At 45.5% G+C, this 23,991-nt stretch overlaps 1 protein-coding gene across 2 annotated transcripts in view; it reads left to right on the top strand.

Moving 5' to 3' along the window:
* The window catches only part of LOC106612163 (cohesin subunit SA-2), a 34,277-nt gene that overhangs the window by 1,303 nt on the left and 8,983 nt on the right, over positions 1-23,991 (top strand). For both annotated transcript variants that reach the window (XM_045724165.1, XM_014213099.2), the window contains exons 2-30: positions 1,072-1,189; positions 1,283-1,361; positions 3,693-3,845; positions 4,047-4,220; positions 4,413-4,617; positions 4,738-4,889; positions 5,877-5,950; positions 6,047-6,170; positions 6,301-6,399; positions 7,801-7,880; positions 7,969-8,076; positions 8,527-8,638; positions 8,750-8,867; positions 8,946-9,049; positions 9,149-9,241; positions 9,351-9,440; positions 10,068-10,271; positions 10,476-10,546; positions 14,395-14,563; positions 17,484-17,576; positions 17,722-17,896; positions 18,143-18,282; positions 18,690-18,791; positions 21,032-21,180; positions 21,366-21,494; positions 21,689-21,915; positions 22,136-22,391; positions 22,684-22,791; positions 23,814-23,940. In XM_045724165.1, coding sequence (XP_045580121.1) covers positions 1,146-1,189; positions 1,283-1,361; positions 3,693-3,845; positions 4,047-4,220; positions 4,413-4,617; positions 4,738-4,889; positions 5,877-5,950; positions 6,047-6,170; positions 6,301-6,399; positions 7,801-7,880; positions 7,969-8,076; positions 8,527-8,638; positions 8,750-8,867; positions 8,946-9,049; positions 9,149-9,241; positions 9,351-9,440; positions 10,068-10,271; positions 10,476-10,546; positions 14,395-14,563; positions 17,484-17,576; positions 17,722-17,896; positions 18,143-18,282; positions 18,690-18,791; positions 21,032-21,180; positions 21,366-21,494; positions 21,689-21,915; positions 22,136-22,391; positions 22,684-22,791; positions 23,814-23,940 — 3,759 coding nt within the window. In that variant the 5' untranslated portion in view covers positions 1,072-1,145. The remainder of the gene's footprint in view (positions 1-1,071; positions 1,190-1,282; positions 1,362-3,692; positions 3,846-4,046; positions 4,221-4,412; positions 4,618-4,737; positions 4,890-5,876; positions 5,951-6,046; positions 6,171-6,300; positions 6,400-7,800; positions 7,881-7,968; positions 8,077-8,526; positions 8,639-8,749; positions 8,868-8,945; positions 9,050-9,148; positions 9,242-9,350; positions 9,441-10,067; positions 10,272-10,475; positions 10,547-14,394; positions 14,564-17,483; positions 17,577-17,721; positions 17,897-18,142; positions 18,283-18,689; positions 18,792-21,031; positions 21,181-21,365; positions 21,495-21,688; positions 21,916-22,135; positions 22,392-22,683; positions 22,792-23,813; positions 23,941-23,991) is intronic.

Raw genomic sequence — 23,991 nt, 5'->3', positions numbered from 1 at the left:
TTCAGTCCCCATCATCAAGGCTTCGCGTCTAAGTCAACCAGCCAGCAAAGATACACAGGATGTTACTTGCTAATACTATTTTATTGCTTTGCAATACAGTTGTATCTGTATGCATTATGTATGAATTTAGCATGCAAGGATGGCTTTTAGATTAAATTAAATAAGTCAAATGTGTATTGGAATTCACGCGTTCTAATTCGAGCCCATGGGATATTCTCTCAAGTACTTAGCTAGATACAGTAGCGTTTTAAAGTTGAGTTTGAATCCACCTATTTCTCATTCTATACTTCTCACTGGTTAGTGAGGGTAGATGCCCCACTTCTCCCCCGCAAAACTTTAATCAACCTGTAATCCGGCAACAAAAAAAAAAACTGGTTGTATGTACAGACACGAGCAGTTTTATTGTACAGTCAAGTGCAATTAATTTCTCGTTGGTCTTTACAATTCATTTTCTGATTGGACACACTTCTATTGTAATCTTTCATAGTACAGTATGCACCGACTGTCAATGAGACACACCCAGCATAGGGTCGGTCCTAGACTCACTTTGGCCTCCTGTAGTTCAACACACCCGTCTTGATGACATACTAGTATTGACAAAATTGTTGATTCGTAAAAAAAAATGTCTATATAAAATAATATTTGTGATCTTGAATATAATAATTTTGTTAATGATGGTTGAGTATACCACTCTCGCTGCTATGCCTTGTATATGTCTACTGGCGTCTCTAGTGGAGGGTGGAGCTGACATTCCTTTATATGGTCATGGGGGACGTTCCTATGTCCAGCCCTGGGTGATGTTTCCTGGAAACCAAAGAGCGAGAGAGCCAATGAGCTCACAGCTGAGCATGACAGGGGGGATAGAGCCCGCCCCCTGTTACCATGTGAAAGCAATATTTTTTGTTTATTTTTTCTCAGTGATGAGCCACTGGCAGATATTGAGGCCTGTTCAAAGAGGATCCAATGTGTATGGTGAAGAAGTTCACCCGCTGGTTATACAACTCCTCTCTCTCCTGTCTTCTCTGAATGTAAGCCCAATACCCATGCATTCTCTTCTGTTTTCTCCTCCAGGTCCTATGCTACCTTGAGGACACTGAGGATCTGAGGTCTGTTCTTATTTCATTTGGATCAGACATGTTAGAGAAATGATAGCGGCACCAGAGTTACCGTCGGAGTTCCACTATCCTCAGTAAGTGACTACTTCCATTGTGTGTGTGTGTGTGTGTGTGTGTCAACCAGCATGCAGCAGACTGTTTCTAATATGTGTGTGTGTTTTTGCCAGGGATACGGACACCCGTTTCTCCTCAGACACAGACTTCTCTGAGGCTCCTGATGTCAGTATCAACCCAACCAAAGGAAAGGTACGACTTACCCAAGTTATACACATCACAACCTCTTCCCTGAGCTCCTCAACATAGTAGTGTAACCTCTTCCCCGAGCTCCTCAACATAGTATTGTAACCGCTTCCCCGAGCTCCTCAACATAGTATTGTAACCGCTTCCCCGAGCTCCTCAACATAGTATTGTAACCGCTTCCCCGAGCTCCTCAACATAGTATTGTAACCGCTTCCCCGAGCTCCTCAACATAGTATTGTAACCTCTTCCCCGAGCTCCTCAACATAGTAGTGTAACCTCTTCCCCGAGCTCCTCAACATAGTAGTGTAACCTCTTCCCCGAGCTCCTCAACATATAGTAGTGTAACCTCTTCCCCGATCTCCTCAACATATAGTAGTGTAACCTCTTCCCCGAGCTCCTCAACATATAGTAGTGTAACCTCTTCCCCGAGCTCCTCAACATATAGTAGTGTAACCTCTTCCCCGAGCTCCTCAACATATAGTAGTGTAACCTCTTCCCCGAGCTCCTCAACATATAGTAGTGTAACCTCTTCCCCGAGCTCCTCAACATAGTAGTGTAACCTCTTCCCCGAGCTCCTCAACATATGTAGTGTAACCTCTTCCCCGAGCTCCTCAACATATAGTAGTGTAACCTCTTCCCCGAGCTCCTCAACATATGTAGTGTAACCTCTTCCCCGAGCTCCTCAACATATGTAGTGTAACCTCTTCCCGAGCTCCTCAACATATAGTAGTGTAACCTCTTCCCCGAGCTCCTCAACATAGTATTGTAACCTCTTCCCCGAGCTCCTCAACATAGTATTGTAACCGCTTCCCCGAGCTCCTCAACATAGTAGTGTAACCTCTTCCCCGAGCTCCTCAACATAGTAGTGTAACCTCTTCCCCGAGCTCCTCAACATATAGTAGTGTAACCTCTTCCCCGAGCTCCTCAACATATAGTAGTGTAACCTCTTCCCCGAGCTCCTCAACATAGTAGTGTAACCTCTTCCCCGAGCTCCTCAACATATAGTAGTGTAACCTCTTCCCCGAGCTCCTCAACATATAGTAGTGTAACCTCTTCCCCGAGCTCCTCAACATAGTAGTGTAACCTCTTCCCCGAGCTCCTCAACATATAGTAGTGTAACCTCTTCCCCGAGCTCCTCAACATAGTAGTGTAACCTCTTCCCCGAGCTCCTCAACATAGTAGTGTAACCTCTTCCCCGAGCTCCTCAACATAGTAGTGTAACCTCTTCCCCGAGCTCCTCAACATAGTAGTGTAACCTCTTCCCCGAGCTCCTCAACATAGTAGTGTAACCTCTTCCCCGAGCTCCTCAACATAGTAGTGTAACCTCTTCCCCGAGCTCCTCAACATATAGTAGTGTAACCTCTTCCCCGAGCTCCTCAACATATAGTAGTGTAACCTCTTCCCCGAGCTCCTCAACATATAGTAGTGTAACCTCTTCCCCGAGCTCCTCAACATATAGTAGTGTAACCTCTTCCCCGAGCTCCTCAACATATAGTAGTGTATCCTCTTCCCCGAGCTCCTCAACATATAGTAGTGTAACCTCTTCCCCGAGCTCCTCAACATATAGTAGTGTAACCTCTTCCCCGAGCTCCTCAACATATAGTAGTGTAACCTCTTCCCCGAGCTCCTCAACATAGTAGTGTAACCTCTTCCCCGAGCTCCTCAACATAGTAGTGTAACCTCTTCCCCGAGCTCCTCAACATATAGTAGTGTAACCTCTTCCCCGAGCTCCTCAACATATAGTAGTGTAACCTCTTCCCCGAGCTCCTCAACATATAGTAGTGTAACCTCTTCCCCGAGCTCCTCAACATATAGTAGTGTAACCTCTTCCCCGAGCTCCTCAACATATAGTAGTGTAACCTCTTCCCCGAGCTCCTCAACATATAGTAGTGTAACCTCTTCCCCGAGCTCCTCAACATATAGTAGTGTAACCTCTTCCCCGAGCTCCTCAACATATAGTAGTGTAACCTCTTCCCCGAGCTCCTCAACATATAGTAGTGTAACCTCTTCCCCGAGCTCCTCAACATATAGTAGTGTAACCTCTTCCCCGAGCTCCTCAACATATAGTAGTGTAACCTCTTCCCCGAGCTCCTCAACATATAGTAGTGTAACCTCTTCCCCGAGCTCCTCAACATATAGTAGTGTAACCTCTTCCCCGAGCTCCTCAACATATAGTAGTGTAACCTCTTCCCCGAGCTCCTCAACATATAGTAGTGTAACCTCTTCCCCGAGCTCCTCAACATATAGTAGTGTAACCTCTTCCCCGAGCTACTGTCTCTGGCCATATTAGTAAGCATTATGCTGTTTAACCCTTTATTGATTTCCCTCCCATCCCAGGGGGGTAAGAAGGGGAAGAAGGCGGCAGGAGAGAAGGGTAAAGGAGGGAAGGGAGTAGGAGGAGCAGGGAGGATGAACGGCCACTACCAGGAGAATGGCATGGAGAACCTAATGCTGTTTGAGGTTGTCAAGATGGGCAAGAGCGCCATGCAGGTTAGTGTGTGTGTGTGTGTGTGTGTGACAATGAATGAGAGCCTACACACAGAACTGGCTAGGCCAGTAGGTAGGCTTTAACAGGCCAATAGTTTATTTGATTGTCTAATGACCAGATCAGCTTTATTAGAGTTGACCCTCGGGGACTTTGTTTTAGTTGTAGTACTTATTGTCTATCTCTGCTGTTTGTCCTGGCTGCAGTCTGTGGTGGATGACTGGATTGAGGCGTATAAAAACGACAGGGACATGGCTCTGCTAGACCTGATCAACTTCTTCATCCAGTGTTCTGGCTGTAAAGGAGTGGTCAGTGGAGAGATGTTCCGAAACATGCAGAACTCTGAGATCATCAGGAGGATGACAGAGGAGTTTGACGAGGTAGGTTTTGTGTGTCTGAGACGTGGTAGGTGCATCACTCTGGGTTGAAGTTTTGTCGGTCACCTGAAATGTACCAGCTGATTGGTTCAGTTTTAAATGTCATTACGCTCTTTTTGAGTTGCATGCAATAGTAAAGCCATAACTCCCATAAACCTTTTCTCTCTCCACCCTCCTCCTCCTCCCACTCTATAGGACAGCGGAGACTATCCTCTGACCATGGCAGGCCCACTGTGGAAGAAGTTTAAGGGCAGTTTCTGTGAGTTCATTGCTGTCTTGGTGAGACAGTGTCAGTACAGCATCATCTATGATGAGTACCTCATGGACACGGTCATATCGCTCCTCACCGGACTGTCGGACTCACAGGTCCGAGCCTTCAGGCACACCAGCACACTGGCAGGTAAGGGAGAGAGAATGGGTGTGGTCAGGGGATATGTCTGTCTGTATTGGTCGGTTATTTCCGTCTTCCCTGGGCACACGGGTACGCTGATTAACTGTGTGTGTGTGTGTGTGTGTGTAGCTATGAAACTGATGACAGCCCTGGTGAATGTAGCTCTGAACCTGAGCATCAACATGGACAACACACAGCGGCAGTATGAGACAGAGAGAAACAAGATGGTCGCTAAGAGAGCCAACGACCGGCTGGAGCTACTGCTGCAGAAACGCAAAGAGGTGAGAGGGATGAGGTCAGTGTTAGGCTCCTCCTGGGTTAGGGGTCCTTGTTGGGGAACTGTGTAAGGCTTCTTGGGCCTTTGGTTTAAGGTTAGTTTGGCTCACATTTTCTTTAGTGTTGACTGATCTCATTGCTTCTGAGAACCTGCTTCATAAAACACTCACATTACCCACTTACAGCAGCCTAACAAGAGTTGTGTTCCAATTTAGAGATGAGGATATGTGAAGACATGCCTGATGAGCATAACTAGTCAGTTCGGAGGGGCGGTCGCGCGGGGAGGGATGGACAGGCACGCGCATGCATACTACTAGGCCCTGTGGCTGAGCTGGCATCAATGGCTGTGTCCTGGCTTACATAACACTATGTCCCACTGGGCTTCCATCTGCCGGCTCCTACTACTACAACATTTCACTAATTATACACCACAATGCTTTGATAACTATACTAGCTGTCTCTTCTGTGGTGTTTGGTTGTCTTGATAACTATACTAGCTGTCTCTTCTCTGGTGCTTGGTTGTTTTTCTTCTACTGTCTCTTCTGTGGTGTTTGGTTGTCTTGATAACTATACTAGCTGTCTCTTCTGTGGTGTTTGGTTGTCTTGATAACTATACTAGCTGTCTCTTCTGTGGTGTTTGGTTGTCTTGCTAACTATACTAGCTGTCTCTTCTGTGGTGTTTGGTTGTCTTGCTAACTATACTAGCTGTCTCTTCTGTGGTGTTTGGTTGTCTTGATAACTATACTAGCTGTCTCTTCTGTGGTGTTTGGTTGTCTTGATAACTATACTAGCTGTCTCTTCTGTGGTGTTTGGTTGTCTTGCTAACTATACTAGCTGTCTCTTCTGTGGTGTTTGGTTGTCTTGATAACTATACTAGCTGTCTCTTCTGTGGTGTTTGGTTGTCTTGCTCTTCTTGGTGAATAATCACGTCCATCTAGCCTGGTGAACCCTGATCAAAATGTTTTCTTACTGATTCCTCGTTCTAATTTCAGCTTCAAGAAAATCAGGATGAAATTGAAAACATGATGAATGCTATATTCAAGGGTGTGTTTGTACACAGATATCGGTACGTGGCCTGTCCATTGTTCCATCACAGAAATGATCGTAGATACATTCTCCCTCTGTATAGAAGATATGATGACGGTTGTGTGTTGTGTTACAGTGATGCCATAGCAGAGATCAGAGCTATCACTATAGAGGAGATAGGAATGTGGATGAAACTCTACAGTGACGCCTTCCTCAATGACAGCTACCTGAAATACGTAGGCTGGACCATGCACGACAAGGTGAGGAGAGAGCGAGAGAGTGTGTATGCGTTGTTAGCAAGGTGTTTGAGTTAGGAGTGTGTGCAATTCTAATGAGTTTATATATATATATTTGTTTGTTTGTTTGTAATTCCAACGTGTGTGTGTGTAGCAAGGCGAGGTGCGTCTGAAATGTTTGACAGCGCTGCAGGGTCTCTACTACAACAGAGAACTGAACACCAGACTGGAGCTGTTCACCAGCCGCTTCAAGGTCAGAGCACCACCTGGTGGACACATCAATACACTACAACTGGTTACCTCGAGGCTAAACTTTCGTAACTTTCTTTGCCGTTTAGCAGACTCTTTATCCAAAGCGACTTACAGTAGTGCGTTCATGCATTTTCATATGGGTGTGCTCAGCGGGACTTAAACGTTGCAAGTATCATGCTATACCAACTGAGCCCCACACAACACCATGTCTGACAACCACTCAACCATACTGGATGCACTATAACTAATCCACTACTATGCCCTGTTGGTTTTGAGTAGGTACACTACATTGACAAAAGTATGTGGAAACCCCTTCAAATTAGCAGAGTCTGCTATTTCAACCACAACCTGTTGCTGACAGGTGTATAAAATTGAGCACACAGCCATGCAATCTCCATAGGCAAACATTGACAGTAGAATGACTCGTATTGAAGAGCTCAGTGACTTTCAACGTGGCACCGTCATAGGATGCCACCTTTTCAGCAATAGAGTTTGTCAAATTTCTGCCCTGCTAGAATCAACGTCAGCACAAGACTTTCGTCGGGAGTTTCATGAAATGGGTTTCCATGGCCGAGCAGCCGCACACAAGCCTAAGATGCTTAATGCCAAGCGTCTGCCTGAGTGGCGTAAAGCTCGCCTCTATTAGACTCTGGAGCAGTGGAAACGCGTTTTCTGCAGTGATGAATCACGCTTCACCATCTGGTAGTCCGACGTACGAATCTTTGTTTGGCAAATGCCAGGAGAACGCTACCTACCCGAATGCATAGTGCCAACTTAGAAGTTTGATGGAGAAGGAATAAAGGTCCGGGGCTGTTTTTCATGTTTCAGGCTAGGCCTCTTAGTTCCAATGAAGGGAAATCTTAACGCTACAGCATACAATGACATTCTAGACGATTCTGTACTTCCAACTTTGTGGCAACAGTTGGGGAAGGCTTTTCCCTGTTTCAGCATGACAATGCCCCCGTGCACAAAGCGAGGTCCATACAGAAAGGGTTTGTTGAGATCAGTGTGGATGAACTTGCCTGCACAGAGCCCTGACCTCAACCCCATCGAACACCTTTGGGATGAATTGGAACGCGAGCCAGGCCTAATCCCCCAACATCAGGGCCCGAACTCACTAATGCTCTTGTGGCTGAATGGAAGCAAGTCCCTGCAGCAATGTTCCAACATCTAGTGGAAAGCCTTCCAAGAAGAGTGGAGGCTGTTATAGCAGCAAAGGGGGGGGACCAACTCCATATTAATGCCTATGATTTTGGAATGAGATGTTCGACAAATGTGTGACCACATTATTTTGGCCATGTAGTGTATTTTCTGGCTAACCCACTACTATGTCCTGTTTAATTTGAGTAGAAGTATTTCAGCTAAATATGAACTCTTTGTCATTAATCTCCTCTCTTCACAGGACCGCATTGTCTCCATGACTCTAGACAAGGAGTATGATGTCGCAGTACAAGCAATAAAACTGCTCACTCTGGTACTACAGTAAGTTGCTACAGATTAGCTATCCCAGTGGATATGGAGGTGTGTTTTAATGTGTGTTTAATCTGTACTGTGTGTGTGTGTGTTACAGTAGTACAGATGAGGTACTGAGCCCGGAGGACTGTGAGAGCGTCTATCACCTGGTCTACTCCGCCCACCGACCGGTCGCCATAGCAGCCGGGGAGTTCCTCTTCAAGAAGTAGGATTTGTTTTATTTTTATTTAATCCTTTGTCACACTTTCTTCTATCATGTATTTTCTCTTAAGTCAGATCAATCAATCAAAACACTTACAAAATATTGTTTCATCTCAAGATGTTGTCCTGCCAATTGTCATGCTAAAAATCCATGTCTGGTTTCTTCCCTGGAACAGAGAGAGAGCGAGCAGAGCTGAAGAGAGGAAGGTAGAGAGGTTAGGATAAGAGAAGGGGGCAGGCAGGAGGAGAAAGGGAGTGTGAGGAGGAGAGTACAGGCATGAGAACTTGAGAAAGCAGCAGAAGGAGAGGGAGGTTTGTTGATCTGGGATCTGTTTCTTCTGGCGTAGACATATTCCTTGTCTGTTTTATGTAGTCTGGGCAAATGTCAGCTGAGGTTTATATACTTTGATATAGTTTTATATTTCTATATCTAATACTAGTAACTTCTCTCCAGACTGTTCAGTACGCGGGAGCCGGAAGAGGAGGGCGCCCCCAAGAGGAGAGGAAGACAAAGCCCCAACGCCAACCTCATCAAAACTACTGTTTTCTTCTTCCTGGAGAGCGAGGTACACGCACACACATTCTTTCTCTACCTCCATAAACATGCAACATACTTACAACACTCACTGGGGGGAAAATCCACCCACCCGCATTCTGCCCGTCTCTGCATTTTTCAGCTCCATGAACATGCAGCATACCTGGTGGACTCTCTGTGGGAGAGTGGAGCAGACCTGTTGAAGGACTGGGAGTGTATGACCAGCCTGCTACTGGACGACCCCGTGCCAGGGGAGGAAGGTATGATCTCTGACCTCTATTCTTGACCTCTGACCCATAACCCCTAAATGTGGTCTCTAATGTATCTGGTGTGTGTAGCCCTGACAGACAGACAGGAGACGGCTCTCATAGAGATAATGCTGTGTACGGTGCGCCAGGCTGCAGAGTGCCACCCGCCCGTAGGCCGTGGAACCGGGAAGAGGGTGAGAGACCTTAGACTGGGCATCAACATTCTCTTCTTATTTTTCTTGCCTTCCACTTAGCAAAAGAGAAACAGCAACTATTTCCCCCCCCCCCCCCAGGTGATGACAGCGAAGGAGAAGAAGACCCAGCTAGATGACAGGACCAGAATGACAGAGCTGTTTGCTGTGGCATTGCCTCCTCTGCTGGCCAAAGTAGGACACTACACCTTCACCCCCACTAGCCTCTGTAATAAACCTGTGTTCTAGTCTTTTCCCCTGCCTGCAGTACTGTGTGTGAGTGTGCCAACTCTCTTTGTTTCAGTACTCCATAGATTCAGAAAAGGTGACCAACCTGCTGCAGCTCCCTCAGTTTTTTGACCTGGATATCTACACCACAGGACGACTAGAGAAGGTCTAACCCCCGACCCTACACTGTAGTCTAACTCAAACTCTAACCCCCGACCCTACGCTGTAGTCTAATTCAAACTCTAACCCCCGACCCTACGCTGTAGTCTAATTCAAACTCTAACCCCCGACCCTACGCTGTAGTCTAATTCAAACTCTAACCCCCGACCCTACGCTGTAGTCTAATTCAAACTCTAACCCCCGACCCTACGCTGTAGTCTAATTCAAACTCTAACCCCCGACCCTACGCTGTAGTCTAATTCAAACTCTAACCCCCGACCCTACGCTGTAGTCTAATTCAAACTCTAACCCCCGACCCTACGCTGTAGTCTAATTCAAACTCTAACCCCCGACCCTACGCTGTAGTCTAATTCAAACTCTAACCCCCGACCCTACGCTGTAGTCTAATTCAAACTCTAACCCCCGACCCTACGCTGTAGTCTAATTCAAACTCTAACCCCCGACCCTACGCTGTAGTCTAATTCGAACTCTAACCCCCGACCCTACGCTGTAGTCTAATTCAAGCACTGTTCAACTTGACAAAATGACAGTACAAACGTCATGAAATATCAAATGCATAACACTGCAAGAAATCTGTAAAACAAATTTCCCGACTCCCTCCCTCTTCTTCTAGCACTTGGAGGCGTTGCTGCGTCAGATCAGGGAGATCGTGGAGAAACACACAGACACAGAGGTGCTGGAGGCATGCTCGAAGACCTACCACGCTCTCAGCAACGAGGAGTTCACCATCTTTAACAGAGTGGACATCGCCCGGTCACAGCTGCTCGATGAAATGGTGGACAAATTCAACACACTGCTGGAAGACTTCTTACAAGAGGTGAGGGGAAGGGATGAGGGAGGAAAACGGGAATGAACTGGTGGACAAATTCAACAGATTGTTAATAAAGGACTTCATACAAGGGGTGAGCGAGGGGGAGGAGAGAACTCAGAGAGGGAGGACCTCCAGTCTATACATTTTTCATCTATTGGGGTGAGTGGACCAGATAGTGTGTAGTTGATACTGATCTGTCTCTGTGTTCAGGGTGAAGAGCCTGATGATGATGATGCCTACCAGGTCATGTCAACTCTCAAGAGAATCACAGCCTTCCACAAGTAAGGCCCTCCCTCTTCTTCCTCTTGTTTCTTCCTCTTTCTCTCTCCCTCTCCTCTTGTTTCTCTCTCCCTCTCCTCTTGTTTCTCTCTCCCTCTTCTCTTGTTTCTCTCTCCCTCTCCTCTTGTTTCTCTTTTCCTCTCCTCTTGTTTCTCTTTTCCTCTCCTCTTGTTTCTCTTTTCCTCTCCTCTTGTTTCTCTTTTCCTCTCCTCTTGTTTCTCTTTTCCTCTCCTCTTGTTTCTCTCTTCCTCTCCTCTTGTTTCTCTTTTCCTCTCCTCTTGTTTCTCTTTTCCTCTCCTCTTGTTTCTCTTTTCCTCTCCTCTTGTTTCTCTTTTCCTCTCCTCTTGTTTCTCTTTTCCTCTCCTCTTGTTTCTCTTTTCCTCTCCTCTTGTTTCTCTTTTCCTCTCCTCTTGTTTCTCTTTTCCTCTTCTCTTGTTTCTCTTTTCCTCTCCTCTTGTTTCTCTTTTCCTCTCCTCTTGTTTCTCTTTTCCTCTCCTCTTGTTTCTCTTTTCCTCTCCTCTTGTTTCTCTTTTCCTCTCCTCTTGTTTCTCTTTTCCTCTCCTCTTGTTTCTCTTTTCCTCTCCTCTTGTTTCTCTTTTCCTCTTCTCTTGTTTCTCTTTTCCTCTCCTCTTGTTTCTCTTTTCCTCTCCTCTTGTTTCTCTTTCCCTCTCCTCTTGTTTCTCTTTCCCTCTCCTCTTGTTTCTCTTTTCCTCTCCTCTTGTTTCTCTCTCTCCTCTCCTCTTGTTTCTCTCTCCCTCTTCTCTTGTTTCTCTTTTCCTCTCCTCTTGTTTCTCTTTTCCTCTCCTCTTGTTTCTCTTTTCCTCTCCTCTTGTTTCTCTTTTCCTCTCCTCTTGTTTCTCTTTTCCTCTTCTCTTGTTTCTCTTTTCCTCTTCTCTTGTTTCTCTTTTCCTCTTCTCTTGTTTCTCTTTTCCTCTCCTCTTGTTTCTCTTTTCCTCTCCTCTTGTTTCTCTTTTCCTCTCCTCTTGTTTCTCTTTTCCTCTCCTCTTGTTTCTCTTTTCCTCTCCTCTTGTTTCTCTTTTCCTCTCCTCTTGTTTCTCTTTTCCTCTCCTCTTGTTTCTCTTTTCCTCTCCTCTTGTTTCTCTTTTCCTCTCCTCTTGTTTCTCTTTTCCTCTCCTCTTGTTTCTCTTTTCCTCTCCTCTTGTTTCTCTTTTCCTCTCCTCTTGTTTCTCTTTTCCTCTCCTCTTGTTTCTCTTTTCCTCTCCTCTTGTTTCTCTTTTCCTCTCCTCTTGTTTCTCTTTTCCTCTTCTCTTGTTTCTCTTTTCCTCTTCTCTTGTTTCTCTTTTCCTCTCCTCTTGTTTCTCTTTTCCTCTTCTCTTGTTTCTCTTTTCCTCTCCTCTTGTTTCTCTTTTCCTCTCCTCTTGTTTCTCTTTTCCTCTCCTCTTGTTTCTCTTTTCCTCTCCTCTTGTTTCTCTTTTCCTCTCCTCTTGTTTCTCTTTTCCTCTCCTCTTGTTTCTCTTTTCCTCTTCTCTTGTTTCTCTTTTCCTCTCCTCTTGTTTCTCTTTTCCTCTCCTCTTGTTTCTCTTTTCCTCTCCTCTTGTTTCTCTTTTCCTCTCCTCTTGTTTCTCTTTTCCTCTCCTCTTGTTTCTCTTTTCCTCTCCTCTTGTTTCTCTTTTCCTCTTCTCTTGTTTCTCTTTTCCTCTTCTCTTGTTTCTCTTTTCCTCTCCTCTTGTTTCTCTTTTCCTCTCCTCTTGTTTCTCTCTCCCTCTCCTCTTGTTTCTCTTTTCCTCTCCTCTTGTTTCTCTTTTCCTCTCCTCTTGTTTCTCTCTCCCTCTTCTCTTGTTTCTCTCTCCCTCTTCTCTTGTTTCTCTTTTCCTCTCCTCTTGTTTCTCTTTTCCTCTCCTCTTGTTTCTCTTTTCCTCTCCTCTTGTTTCTCTTTTCCTCTCCTCTTGTTTCTCTTTTCCTCTTCTCTTGTTTCTCTTTTCCTCTTCTCTTGTTTCTCTTTTCCTCTCCTCTTGTTTCTCTTTTCCTCTCCTCTTGTTTCTCTTTTCCTCTCCTCTTGTTTCTCTTTTCCTCTCCTCTTGTTTCTCTTTTCCTCTTCTCTTGTTTCTCTTTTCCTCTTCTCTTGTTTCTCTTTTCCTCTTCTCTTGTTTCTCTTTTCCTCTTCTCTTGTTTCTCTTTTCCTCTCCTCTTGTTTCTCTTTTCCTCTCCTCTTGTTTCTCTTTTCCTCTCCTCTTGTTTCTCTTTTCCTCTCCTCTTGTTTCTCTTTTCCTCTCCTCTTGTTTCTCTTTTCCTCTCCTCTTGTTTCTCTTTTCCTCTTCTCTTGTTTCTCTTTTCCTCTCCTCTTGTTTCTCTTTTCCTCTCCTCTTGTTTCTCTCTTCCTCTCCTCTTGTTTCTCTCTTCCTCTCCTCTTGTTTCTCTCTTCCTCTCCTCTTGTTTCTCTCTTCCTCTCCTCTTGTTTCTCTCTTCCTCTCCTCTTGTTTCTCTTTTCCTCTCCTCTTGTTTCTCTTTTCCTCTCCTCTTGTTTCTCTTTTCCTCTCCTCTTGTTTCTCTTTTCCTCTCCTCTTGTTTCTCTCTCCCTCTCCTCTTGTTTCTCTTTTCCTCTCCTCTTGTTTCTCTTTTCCTCTCCTCTTGTTTCTCTTTTCCTCTCCTCTTGTTTCTCTTTTCCTCTCCTCTTGTTTCTCTCTTCCTCTCCTCTTGTTTCTCTTTTCCTCTCCTCTTGTTTCTCTCTCCCTCTCCTCTTGTTTCTCTTTTCCTCTCCTCTTGTTTCTCTTTTCCTCTCCTCTTGTTTCTCTTTTCCTCTCCTCTTGTTTCTCTTTTCCTCTCCTCTTGTTTCTCTTTTCCTCTCCTCTTGTTTCTCTTTTCCTCTCCTCTTGTTTCTCTTTTCCTCTCCTCTTGTTTCTCTTTTCCTCTCCTCTTGTTTCTCTTTTCCTCTCCTCTTGTTTCTCTCTCCCTCTCCTCTTGTTTCTCTCTCCCTCTCCTCTTGTTTCTCTTTTCCTCTCCTCTTGTTTCTCTTTTCCTCTCCTCTTGTTTCTCTTTTCCTCTCCTCTTGTTTCTCTCTTCCTCTCCTCTTGTTTCTCTTTTCCTCTCCTCTTGTTTCTCTCTTCCTCTCCTCTTGTTTCTCTCTTCCTCTCCTCTTGTTTCTCTTTTCCTCTCCTCTTGTTTCTCTTTTCCTCTTCTCTTGTTTCTCTTTTCCTCTCCTCTTGTTTCTCTTTTCCTCTCCTCTTGTTTCTCTTTTCCTCTCCTCTTGTTTCTCTTTTCCTCTCCTCTTGTTTCTCTTTTCCTCTCCTCTTGTTTCTCTTTTCCTCTCCTCTTGTTTCTCTTTTCCTCTCCTCTTGTTTCTCTCTCCCTCTTCTCTTGTTTCTCTCTCCCTCTTCTCTTGTTTCTCTCTCCCTCTTCTCTTGTTTCTCTTTTCCTCTCCTCTTGTTTCTCTTTTCCTCTCCTCTTGTTTCTCTTTTCCTCTCCTCTTGTTTCTCTTTTCCTCTCCTCTTGTTTCTCTTTTCCTCTCCTCTTGTTTCTCTTTTCCTCTCCTCTTGTTTCTCTTTTCCTCTCCTCTTGTTTCTCTTTTCCTCTCCTCTTGTTTCTCTTTTCCTCTCCTCTTGTTTCTCTTTTCCTCTCCTCTTGTTTCTCTTTTCCTCTCCTCTTGTTTCTCTCTCCCTCTTCTCTTGTTTCTCTCTCCCTCTTCTCTTGTTTCTCTTTTCCTCTCCTCTTGTTTCTCTTTTCCTCTCCTCTTGTTTCTCTTTTCCTCTCCTCTTGTTTCTCTTTTCCTCTTCTCTTGTTTCTCTTTTCCTCTCCTCTTGTTTCTCTTTTCCTCTCCTCTTGTTTCTCTTTTCCTCTCCTCTTGTTTCTCCCTAACCTCTCCTCTCTCTAACCTCTCTCTCTCTCCCCCCAGTGCCCATGACCTGTCCCAGTGGGATCTGTTCAGCAGTAACTTCAAGTTGCTCAACACGGGCATTGAGAACGGAGACATGCCAGAGCAGATAGTGGTCCATGCTCTACAGTGTACCCACTACGTTGTCCTGTGGTACTTGGCCAAGGTCTCGGAGGGCAGCCACAGAAAGGTATGCAACTCACTTCTCAACTGGCTGGCAGCTCAGAACCTTCTTATTCATTTCACTATTATTTACTAGCTAGGAAAATGGCATTAGGGTTGGGGAGTTAGTCAAGGTTTATAAAGTAAGTCTTATGATGGTTCACTCGTGTGTATGTAATCTAGGAGGATGTGTGTTTTTATCATGTAATATTGTTTTGTAGGAGGGTGTGTGTGTGTTTTGATCATGTAATATTGTTTTGTAGGAGGGTGTGTGTGTGTGTGTGTGTTTTGATCATGTAATATTGTTTTGTAGGAGGGTGTGTGTGTGTGTGTGTTTTGATCATGTAATATTGTTTTGTAGGAGGGTGTGTGTGTGTGTGTGTGTGTTTTGATCATGTAATATTGTTTTGTAGGAGGGTGTGTGTGTGTGTGTGTGTGTTTTGATCATGTAATATTGTTTTGTAGGAGGGTGTGTGTGTGTGTGTGTTTTGATCATGTAATATTGTTTTGTAGGAGGGTGTGTGTGTGTGTTTTGATCATGTAATATTGTTTTGTAGGAGGGTGTGTGTGTGTGTTTTTGATCATGTAATATTGTTTTGTAGGAGGGTGTGTGTGTGTGTGTTTTGATCATGTAATATTGTTTTGTAGGAGGGTGTGTGTGTGTGTGTTTTGATCATGTAATATTGTTTTGTAGGAGGGTGTGTGTGTGTGTGTGTGTGTGTGTTTTTGATCATGTAATATTGTTTTGTAGGAGGGTGTGTGTGTGTGTTTTTGATCATGTAATATTGTTTTGTAGGAGGGTGTGTGTGTGTGTGTTTTTGATCATGTAATATTGTTTTGTAGGAGGGTGTGTGTGTGTGTTTTGATCATGTAATATTGTTTTGTAGGAGGGTGTGTGTGTGTGTTTTGATCATGTAATATTGTTTTGTAGGAGGGTGTGTGTGTGTGTTTTGATCATGTAATATTGTTTTGTAGGAGGGTGTGTGTGTGTGTTTTGATCATGTAATATTGTTTTGTAGGAGAGGGTGTGTGTGTGTTTTTTGATCATGTAATATTGTTTTGTAGGAGAGGGTGTGTGTGTGTTTTGATCATGTAATATTGTTTTGTAGGAGGGTGTGTGTGTGTGTGTGTGTTTTGATCATGTAATATTGTTTTGTAGGAGGGTGTGTGTGTGTGTGTGTGTTTTGATCATGTAATATTGTTTTGTAGGAGTGTGTGTGTGTGTGTGTGTTTTTGATCATGTAATATTGTTTTGTAGGAGTGTGTGTGTGTGTGTGTGTTTTCATCATGTAATATTGTTTTGTAGGAGGGTGTGTGTGTGTGTGTCTGTGTGTGTTTTGATCATGTAATATTGTTTTGTAGGAGGGTGTGTGTGTGTGTGTGTGTTTTGATCATGTAATATTGTTTTGTAGGAGGGTGTGTGTGTGTGTTTTGATCATGTAATATTGTTTTGTAGGAGGGTGTGTGTGTGTGTTTTGATCATGTAATATTGTTTTGTAGGAGGGTGTGTGTGTGTGTGTGTGTGTGTGTGTGTGTGTTTTGATCATGTAATATTGTTTTGTAGGAGGGTGTGTGTGTGTGTGTGTGTTTTGATCATGTAATATTGTTTTGTAGGAGGGTGTGTGTGTGTGTTTTGATCATGTAATATTGTTTTGTAGGAGGGTGTGTGTGTGTGTGTTTTGATCATGTAATATTGTTTTGTAGGAGGGTGTGTGTGTGTGTTTTGATCATGTAATATTGTTTTGTAGGAGGGTGTGTGTGTGTGTGTTTTGATCATGTAATATTGTTTTGTAGGAGGGTGTGTGTGTGTGTGTGTTTTGATCATGTAATATTGTTTTGTAGGAGGGTGTGTGTGTTTTGATCATGTAATATTGTTTTGTAGGAGGGTGTGTGTGTGTGTTTTGATCATGTAATATTGTTTTGTAGGAGGGTGTGTGTGTGTGTTTTGATCATGTAATATTGTTTTGTAGGAGTGTGTGTGTGTGTGTGTGTGTGTGTTTTGATCATGTAATATTGTTTTGTAGGAGGGTGTGTGTGTGTTTTTGATCATGTAATATTGTTTTGTAGGAGGGTGTGTGTGTGTGTGTGTGTGTGTGTGTTTTGATCATGTAATATTGTTTTGTAGGAGGGTGTGTGTGTGTTTTTGATCATGTAATATTGTTTTGTAGGAGGGTGTGTGTGTGTTTTGATCATGTAATATTGTTTTGTAGGAGTGTGTGTGTGTTTTGATCATGTAATATTGTTTTGTAGGAGTGTGTGTGTGTGTGTTTTGATCATGTAATATTGTTTTGTAGGAGGGTGTGTGTGTGTGTTTTTGATCATGTAATATTGTTTTGTAGGAGGGTGTGTGTGTGTGTGTTTTGGTCATGTAATATTGTTTTGTAGGAGGGTGTGTTTTGATCATGTTATATTGTTTTGTAGGAGGGTGTGTGTGTGTGTGTTTTGATCATGTAATATTGTTTTGTAGGAGGGTGTGTGTGTGTTTTGATCATGTAATATTGTTTTGTAGGAGGGTGTGTGTGTGTTTTGATCATGTAATATTGTTTTGTAGGAGGGTGTGTGTGTGTGTTTTTGATCATGTTATATTGTTTTGTAGGAGGGTGTGTGTGTGTTTTGATCATGTTATATTGTTTTGTAGGAGGGTGTGTGTGTTTTGATCATGTAATATTGTTTTGTAGGAGGGTGTGTGTGTGTGTTTTGATCATGTAATATTGTTTTGTAGGAGGGTGTGTGTGTGTTTTGATCATGTAATATTGTTTTGTAGGAGGGTGTGTGTGTGTGTGTGTGTGTTTTGATCATGTAATATTGTTTTGTAGGAGGGTGTGTGTGTGTGTGTTTTGATCATGTAATATTGTTTTGTAGGAGGGTGTGTGTGTGTGTTTTTTGATCATGTAATATTGTTTTGTAGGAGGACGTGTGTGTTTTGATCATGTGATATTGTTTTGTAGGAGGACATGGTGAGCCTGAGGAAACAGATGCGGATGTTCTGTCTGATGTGTCAACGTTACCTCACCAACGTCAACACAACCGTCAAGGAACAGGTACTGTCCTGTAGCAGCTATTTAAATCCGCTTATTTTCAAACCTGAAATTCTCAGAATCCCCGTGCAACCCCATTGAGATGAGGAAGACGTGGCCAAGGAGGCAGACCACTGATAACCAACAGTCCATTTCTCTCTCCCCCCAGGCGTTCACCATCCTGTGTGATGTGTTGCTGGTCTTTAGTCATCAGATGGTCTCAGGAGGCAGAGAGCAGCTGGAGCCTCTGGTCTACAGTCCTGATGATTCGCTACAGACAGAACTACTGTCCTTCATACTGCACCATGTCTTCATAGACCAGGACGATGACAACGGCAGCACAGGTACACACACTGCTAACCACACACCGCTGCACACTTTTCCAGTAGGATTGCGTATTTGCACTTGAAAATAGCTTGTTTGTCTATCGCTAACCAACAAGACCCTGCTAAAGGAATGACATTACTGTCTGGCCTTGTGACGGGCCGTGTGTCCCTGGTTCTACCTTTTCTTTAAATGGACAAGCAAGATAGAAGCTCCCCATAATAGCTCTGTTACACAGCCAGTCACAATCTGTTGTATCTCTACAGATGGCCAGCAGGATGACGAGGCAGCGAAGATAGAAGCTCTTCATAAGAGACGTAACCTCCTGGCAGCCTACTGTAAACTTATCATCTATAACGTAGTAGAGATGAACACTGGAGCTGACATCTTTAAGCAGTACATGAGGGTAAGAATGACCTGTAAATACCTCGCTGTTACACTGACATCTTTAAGCAGTACATGAGGGTAAAAATGTAGAAACACTCAGCTGTCTTGACACAGTTATAACCATATAAATATATTATCTATAGAAACTACTTGGAATCTCTTAACCTGGCAATTTCACTGTTAAAGTCATGGGTAGACTCGTAATGGTTGTCAGTCCACACGTTATCCCATCGTTGACTGGAACGGGGACGCCAGTTCTATACATTCTATGGTTGTCACCTCTTTGTGCCTGTGACACTCATTTAACCTCAACACCAGATCATTACCGGAGTCATTCCAGGTCCTGCTTGGTTGCAAAGTATCAGAAGTCGTGTATTTTCCTGAAGGAGACTCTGACTTGTGGCTGAACCCTCTTCCTCTCTCTAGTATTATAATGACTACGGTGACATCATCAAGGAGACCATGTCTAAGACCAGACAGATAGACAAGATCCAATGTGCCAAGACACTCATCCTCAGTCTACAACAGGTACAACACACACACACAACCCTCATCCTCAGTCTACAACAGGTACAACACACACACACACACACACACACACACACACACAACCCTCATCCTCAGTCTACAACAGGTACAACACACACACACACACACACACACACACACACACACACACACACACACACACACACACACACACACACACACAACCCTCATCCTCAGTCTACAACAGGTACAACACACACACACACACACACACACACACACACACACACACCACACACACACACACACACACACACACACACACAACACTCATCCTCAGTCTACAACAGGTACACACACACACACACACACACACACACACACACAACCCTCATCCTCAGTCTACAACAGGTACAACACACACACACACAACCCTCATCCTCAGTCTACAACACACACACACACACACACACACACACAACCCTCATCCCCAGTCTACAACAGGTACAACACACACACACACACACACACACACACACAACCCTCATCCTCAGTCTACAACAGGTACAACACACACACACACACAACCCCTCATCCTCAGTCTACAACAGGTACAACACACACACACACACAACACCCTCATCCTCAGTCTACAACAGGTACAACACACACACACACACAACCCTCATCCTCAGTCTACAACAGGTACAACACACACACACACACAACCCTCATCCTCAGTCTACAACAGGTACAACACACACACACACACAACCCTCATCCCCAGTCTACAACAGGTACAACACACACACACACACACACACACACACATCCACACACACACACACACACACACACACACACACACAACCCTCATCCTCAGTCTACAACAGGTACAACACACACACACACACACAACCCTCATCCTCAGTCTACAACAGGTACAACACACACACACACACACAACCCTCATCCTCAGTCTACAACAGGTACAACACACACACACACACACACACACACACACAACCCTCATCCTCAGTCTACAACAGGTACAACACACACACACACACACACACACACACACAACCCTCATCCTCAGTCTACAACAGGTACAACACACACACACACACACACACACACACACACACACACACAACCCTCATCCTCAGTCTACAACAGGTACAACACACACACACACACACACACAACCCTCATCCTCAGTCTACAACAGGTACGACACACACACACACAACCCTCATCCTCAGTCTACAACAGGTACGACACACACACACACGACCCTCATCCTCAGTCTACAACAGGTACGACACACACACACACGACCCTCATCCTCAGTCTACAACAGGTACGACACACACACACACGACCCTCATCCTCAGTCTACAACAGGTACGACACACACACACACGACCCTCATCCTCAGTCTACAACAGGTACGACACACACACACGACCCTCATCCTCAGTCTACAACAGGTACGACACACACACACACGACCCTCATCCTCAGTCTACAACAGGTACGACACACACACACACGACCCTCATCCTCAGTCTACAACAGGTACGACACACACACACACGACCCTCATCCTCAGTCTACAACAGGTACGACACACACACACGACCCTCATCCTCAGTCTACAACAGGTACGACACACACACACGACCCTCATCCTCAGTCTACAACAGGTACGACACACACACACGACCCTCATCCTCAGTCTACAACAGGTACGACACACACACACACGACCCTCATCCTCAGTCTACAACAGGTACGACACACACACACACGACCCTCATCCTCAGTCTACAACAGGTACGACACACACACACGACCCTCATCCTCAGTCTACAACAGGTACGACACACACACACGACCCTCATCCTCAGTCTACAACAGGTACGACACACACACACGACCCTCATCCTCAGTCTACAACAGGTACGACACACACGACCCTCATCCTCAGTCTACAACAGGTACGACACACACGACCCTCATCCTCAGTCTACAACAGGTACGACACACACGACCCTCATCCTCAGTCTACAACAGGTACGACACACACCACGACCCTCATCCTCAGTCTACAACAGGTACGACACACACACACTGTTTTACTCAAGCTAGATCTTGGTTTTAACTTTCCGATCTCCAGACCGCATGCCAGCCTTTCTGGAACAAATCCCATTGAAAGAACCATCTCTTTATTCCACACATGTATTCACCCCCCCTCTCTTCTCTCTGTCCTCCAGTTATTCCATGAGATGTTGTCAGAGTTGGGGACAGGATTTGACCGCTCGTCCTCAGCGTTCTGTGGGATCAAGGAGCTGGCCAGACGTTTCTCTCTCACCTTCGGTCTGGACCAGGTGAAAACACGAGATGCTATCGCCATGCTGCACAAGTCAGTCTCCTCTTCTGATCTCTTTCTCATAGCTTTTCAACATGATTAGCATATGATGGATGTGAGCTGTACGTAGGACTAGTTAATATATGCATCTACATGTGCTGCTAGATACCTACTTTTTCTGAACAAAAATTCTCTCTCCCTACCTCTCCCACCGCTCTCTCCCTCTTGTCTCTCTTCAGGGATGGTATAGAGTTTGCGTTTAAGGAGCCAAGTCCCCAGGGAGAAGGAAACCCTCCTCTTCACCTGGCCTTCCTAGACATCCTCTCTGAGTTTTCCTCCAAACTAATGAGGCAGGACAAGAGGACTGTGTGAGTACACTCCTCTGCCTCTCCTAATCAGACACATGTACCTTTGTGTGTGTCATAGCTGATAGCTGTGTAAGTAATGACTAGTCTGATATGTCGTATGATATCATGAAGCAGAGGACTGTGTCCCCTCCCAGACACATGACTTTAAGGACCATCCAGATGGCTTTGTGTAACACCTCTCCTCTCCCCTGTAGTCACATGTATCTGGAGAGGTTCATGACCTTCCAGATGGCCCTCCAGAGAGACGACTGCTGGCTACCGCTCATCTCCTACAGGAACTCCCTGCAGGCTGGCGGGGACGATGACACCATGTCTGTTGTCTCTGGCTACTCCTCCAGAGGGTCGTCGGTCAGATCCAAGAAGACCAAGGCTGTTACACCCACTGCTACCATCGCTGCAGCCAAGAGGAGACTTCCTGAAGGTAACTGCAGAACCAGGGTCTAGAAGTCAGACTGTGGTCACTACATGGCCATATTAGAGAGGACAGTCCCAGTCTGAGGTCAACTCCCACTGTAAACACTGTTACCCCTGGTAGGTAGATGTTGTAGTGTAGATGGCTGAAATCACCTAGCCTGCATCTCTTAGTCATCCAACCCTTTCACAATCGCGTGTGTTTAACGTTGTGTGTGTGTGTTCTCTAGCTGAGGAGAGCAGTAGCAGCAGTACAGATATGTCGTGGCAGCACCAGAGCATGCAGACTCCAGTGATGATGCCCTCCCCCCACCTCACCTCTACCATGATGAGAGGACCAGGGGACATGAGGGGGGGGGAGGCCAAACGGGGGAGAGACGACAGCTACATGGCAGTGTACGCCCTCCCTTCAGACTCCCAGCAGCAGCCACACCCTCACACACTCCCCCAAACCCCTCAACTCCACCAGACACCCATCGACTACAAGTAAGTCTCTGTCTCTCTCTCTCTTTTCATCTCTATTTTGACATGTACCTACCTGAACCACCACTATGGCTGTCTGACCGGCTGTCTGACCGGCTGTCTGACCGGCTGTCTGACCGGCTGTCTGACCGGCTGTCTGACCGGCTGTCTGACCGGCTGTCTGACCGGCTGTCTGACCGGCTGTCTGACCGGCTGTCTGACCGGCTGTCTGACCGGCTGTCTGACCGGCTGTCTGACCGGCTGTCTGACCGGCTGTCTGACCGGCTGTCTGACCGGCTGTCTGACCTGTTTGTAGTACCCAGGTGACGTGGATGCTGGCTCAGAGGCAGCAGGAGGAGGTTCGTCAGCAGCAGGAGAGAACCATGAACTACGCCAAGCTCAGGACCAACCTGCAACAGGCCATGTAAGAACACACACCCCATCCCTCCCTAACCCCAATCTCAGGGCCAACCTGCAACAGGCCATGTAAGAACACACACCCCATCCCTCCCTAACCCCAATCTCAGGACCAACCTGCAACAGGCCATGTAAGAACACACACACACCCCATCCCTCCCTAACCCCAATCTCAGGACCAACCTGCAACAGGCCATGTAAGAACACACACACACACCATCCCTCCCTAACCCCAATCTCAGGGCCAACCTGCAACAGGCCATGTAAGAACACACACACACACCATCCCTCCCTAACCCCAATCTCAGGACCAACCTGCAACAGGCCATGTAAGAACACACACACACCCCATCCCTCCCTAACCCCAATCTCAGGACCAACCTGCAACAGGCCATGTAAGAACACACACACACCCCATCCCTCCCTAACCCCAATCTCAGGACCAACCTGCAACAGGCCATGTAAGAACACACACACACCCCATCCCTCCCTAACCCCAATCTCAGGACCAACCTGCAACAGGCCATGTAAGAACACACACACACCCCATCCCTCCCTAACCCCAATCTCAGGACCAACCTGCAACAGGCCATGTAAGAACACACACCCCATCCCTCCCTAACCCCAATCTCAGGACCAACCTGCAACAGGCCATGTAAGAACACACACCCCATCCCTCCCTAACCCCAATCTCAGGACCAACCTGCAACAGGCCATGTAAGAACACACACCCCATCCCTCCCTAACCCCAATCTCAGGACCAACCTGCAACAGGCCATGTAAGAACACACACACACACCATCCCTCCCTAACCCCAATCTCAGGACCAACCTGCAACAGGCCATGTAAGAACACACACACACACCATCCCTCCCTAACCCCAATCTCAGGACCAACCTGCAACAGGCCATGTAAGAGCTACTTCCTTTTCATATTGGTTTGTGGACTAACCAGTTGTTGATTTACAGCTACTCTATATTGATGGTTGTTTGACTGTACTAATTATTGTGTGTGTGTGTGTGTGTGTAGTCGGCGTGGTACAGGGCTGATGGAGGAGGATGAGGAGCCTATCGTAGAAGATGTGATGATGTCATCAGAGGGTCGTATGGAAGACCTCAACGAGGGCATGGACTTTGACACCATGGACATTGACCTGGTGAGACCTTTGACCTTTTACTACATATGACTTTCGATTTTTTTTACCTTT

The sequence above is a fragment of the Salmo salar genome, chromosome ssa09 (assembly GCF_905237065.1).
Source record: "Salmo salar chromosome ssa09, Ssal_v3.1, whole genome shotgun sequence".
In the NCBI taxonomy this organism is placed as follows: domain Eukaryota; kingdom Metazoa; phylum Chordata; class Actinopteri; order Salmoniformes; family Salmonidae; genus Salmo; species Salmo salar.
This window is presented reverse-complemented; position numbering and strand designations above follow the sequence as displayed.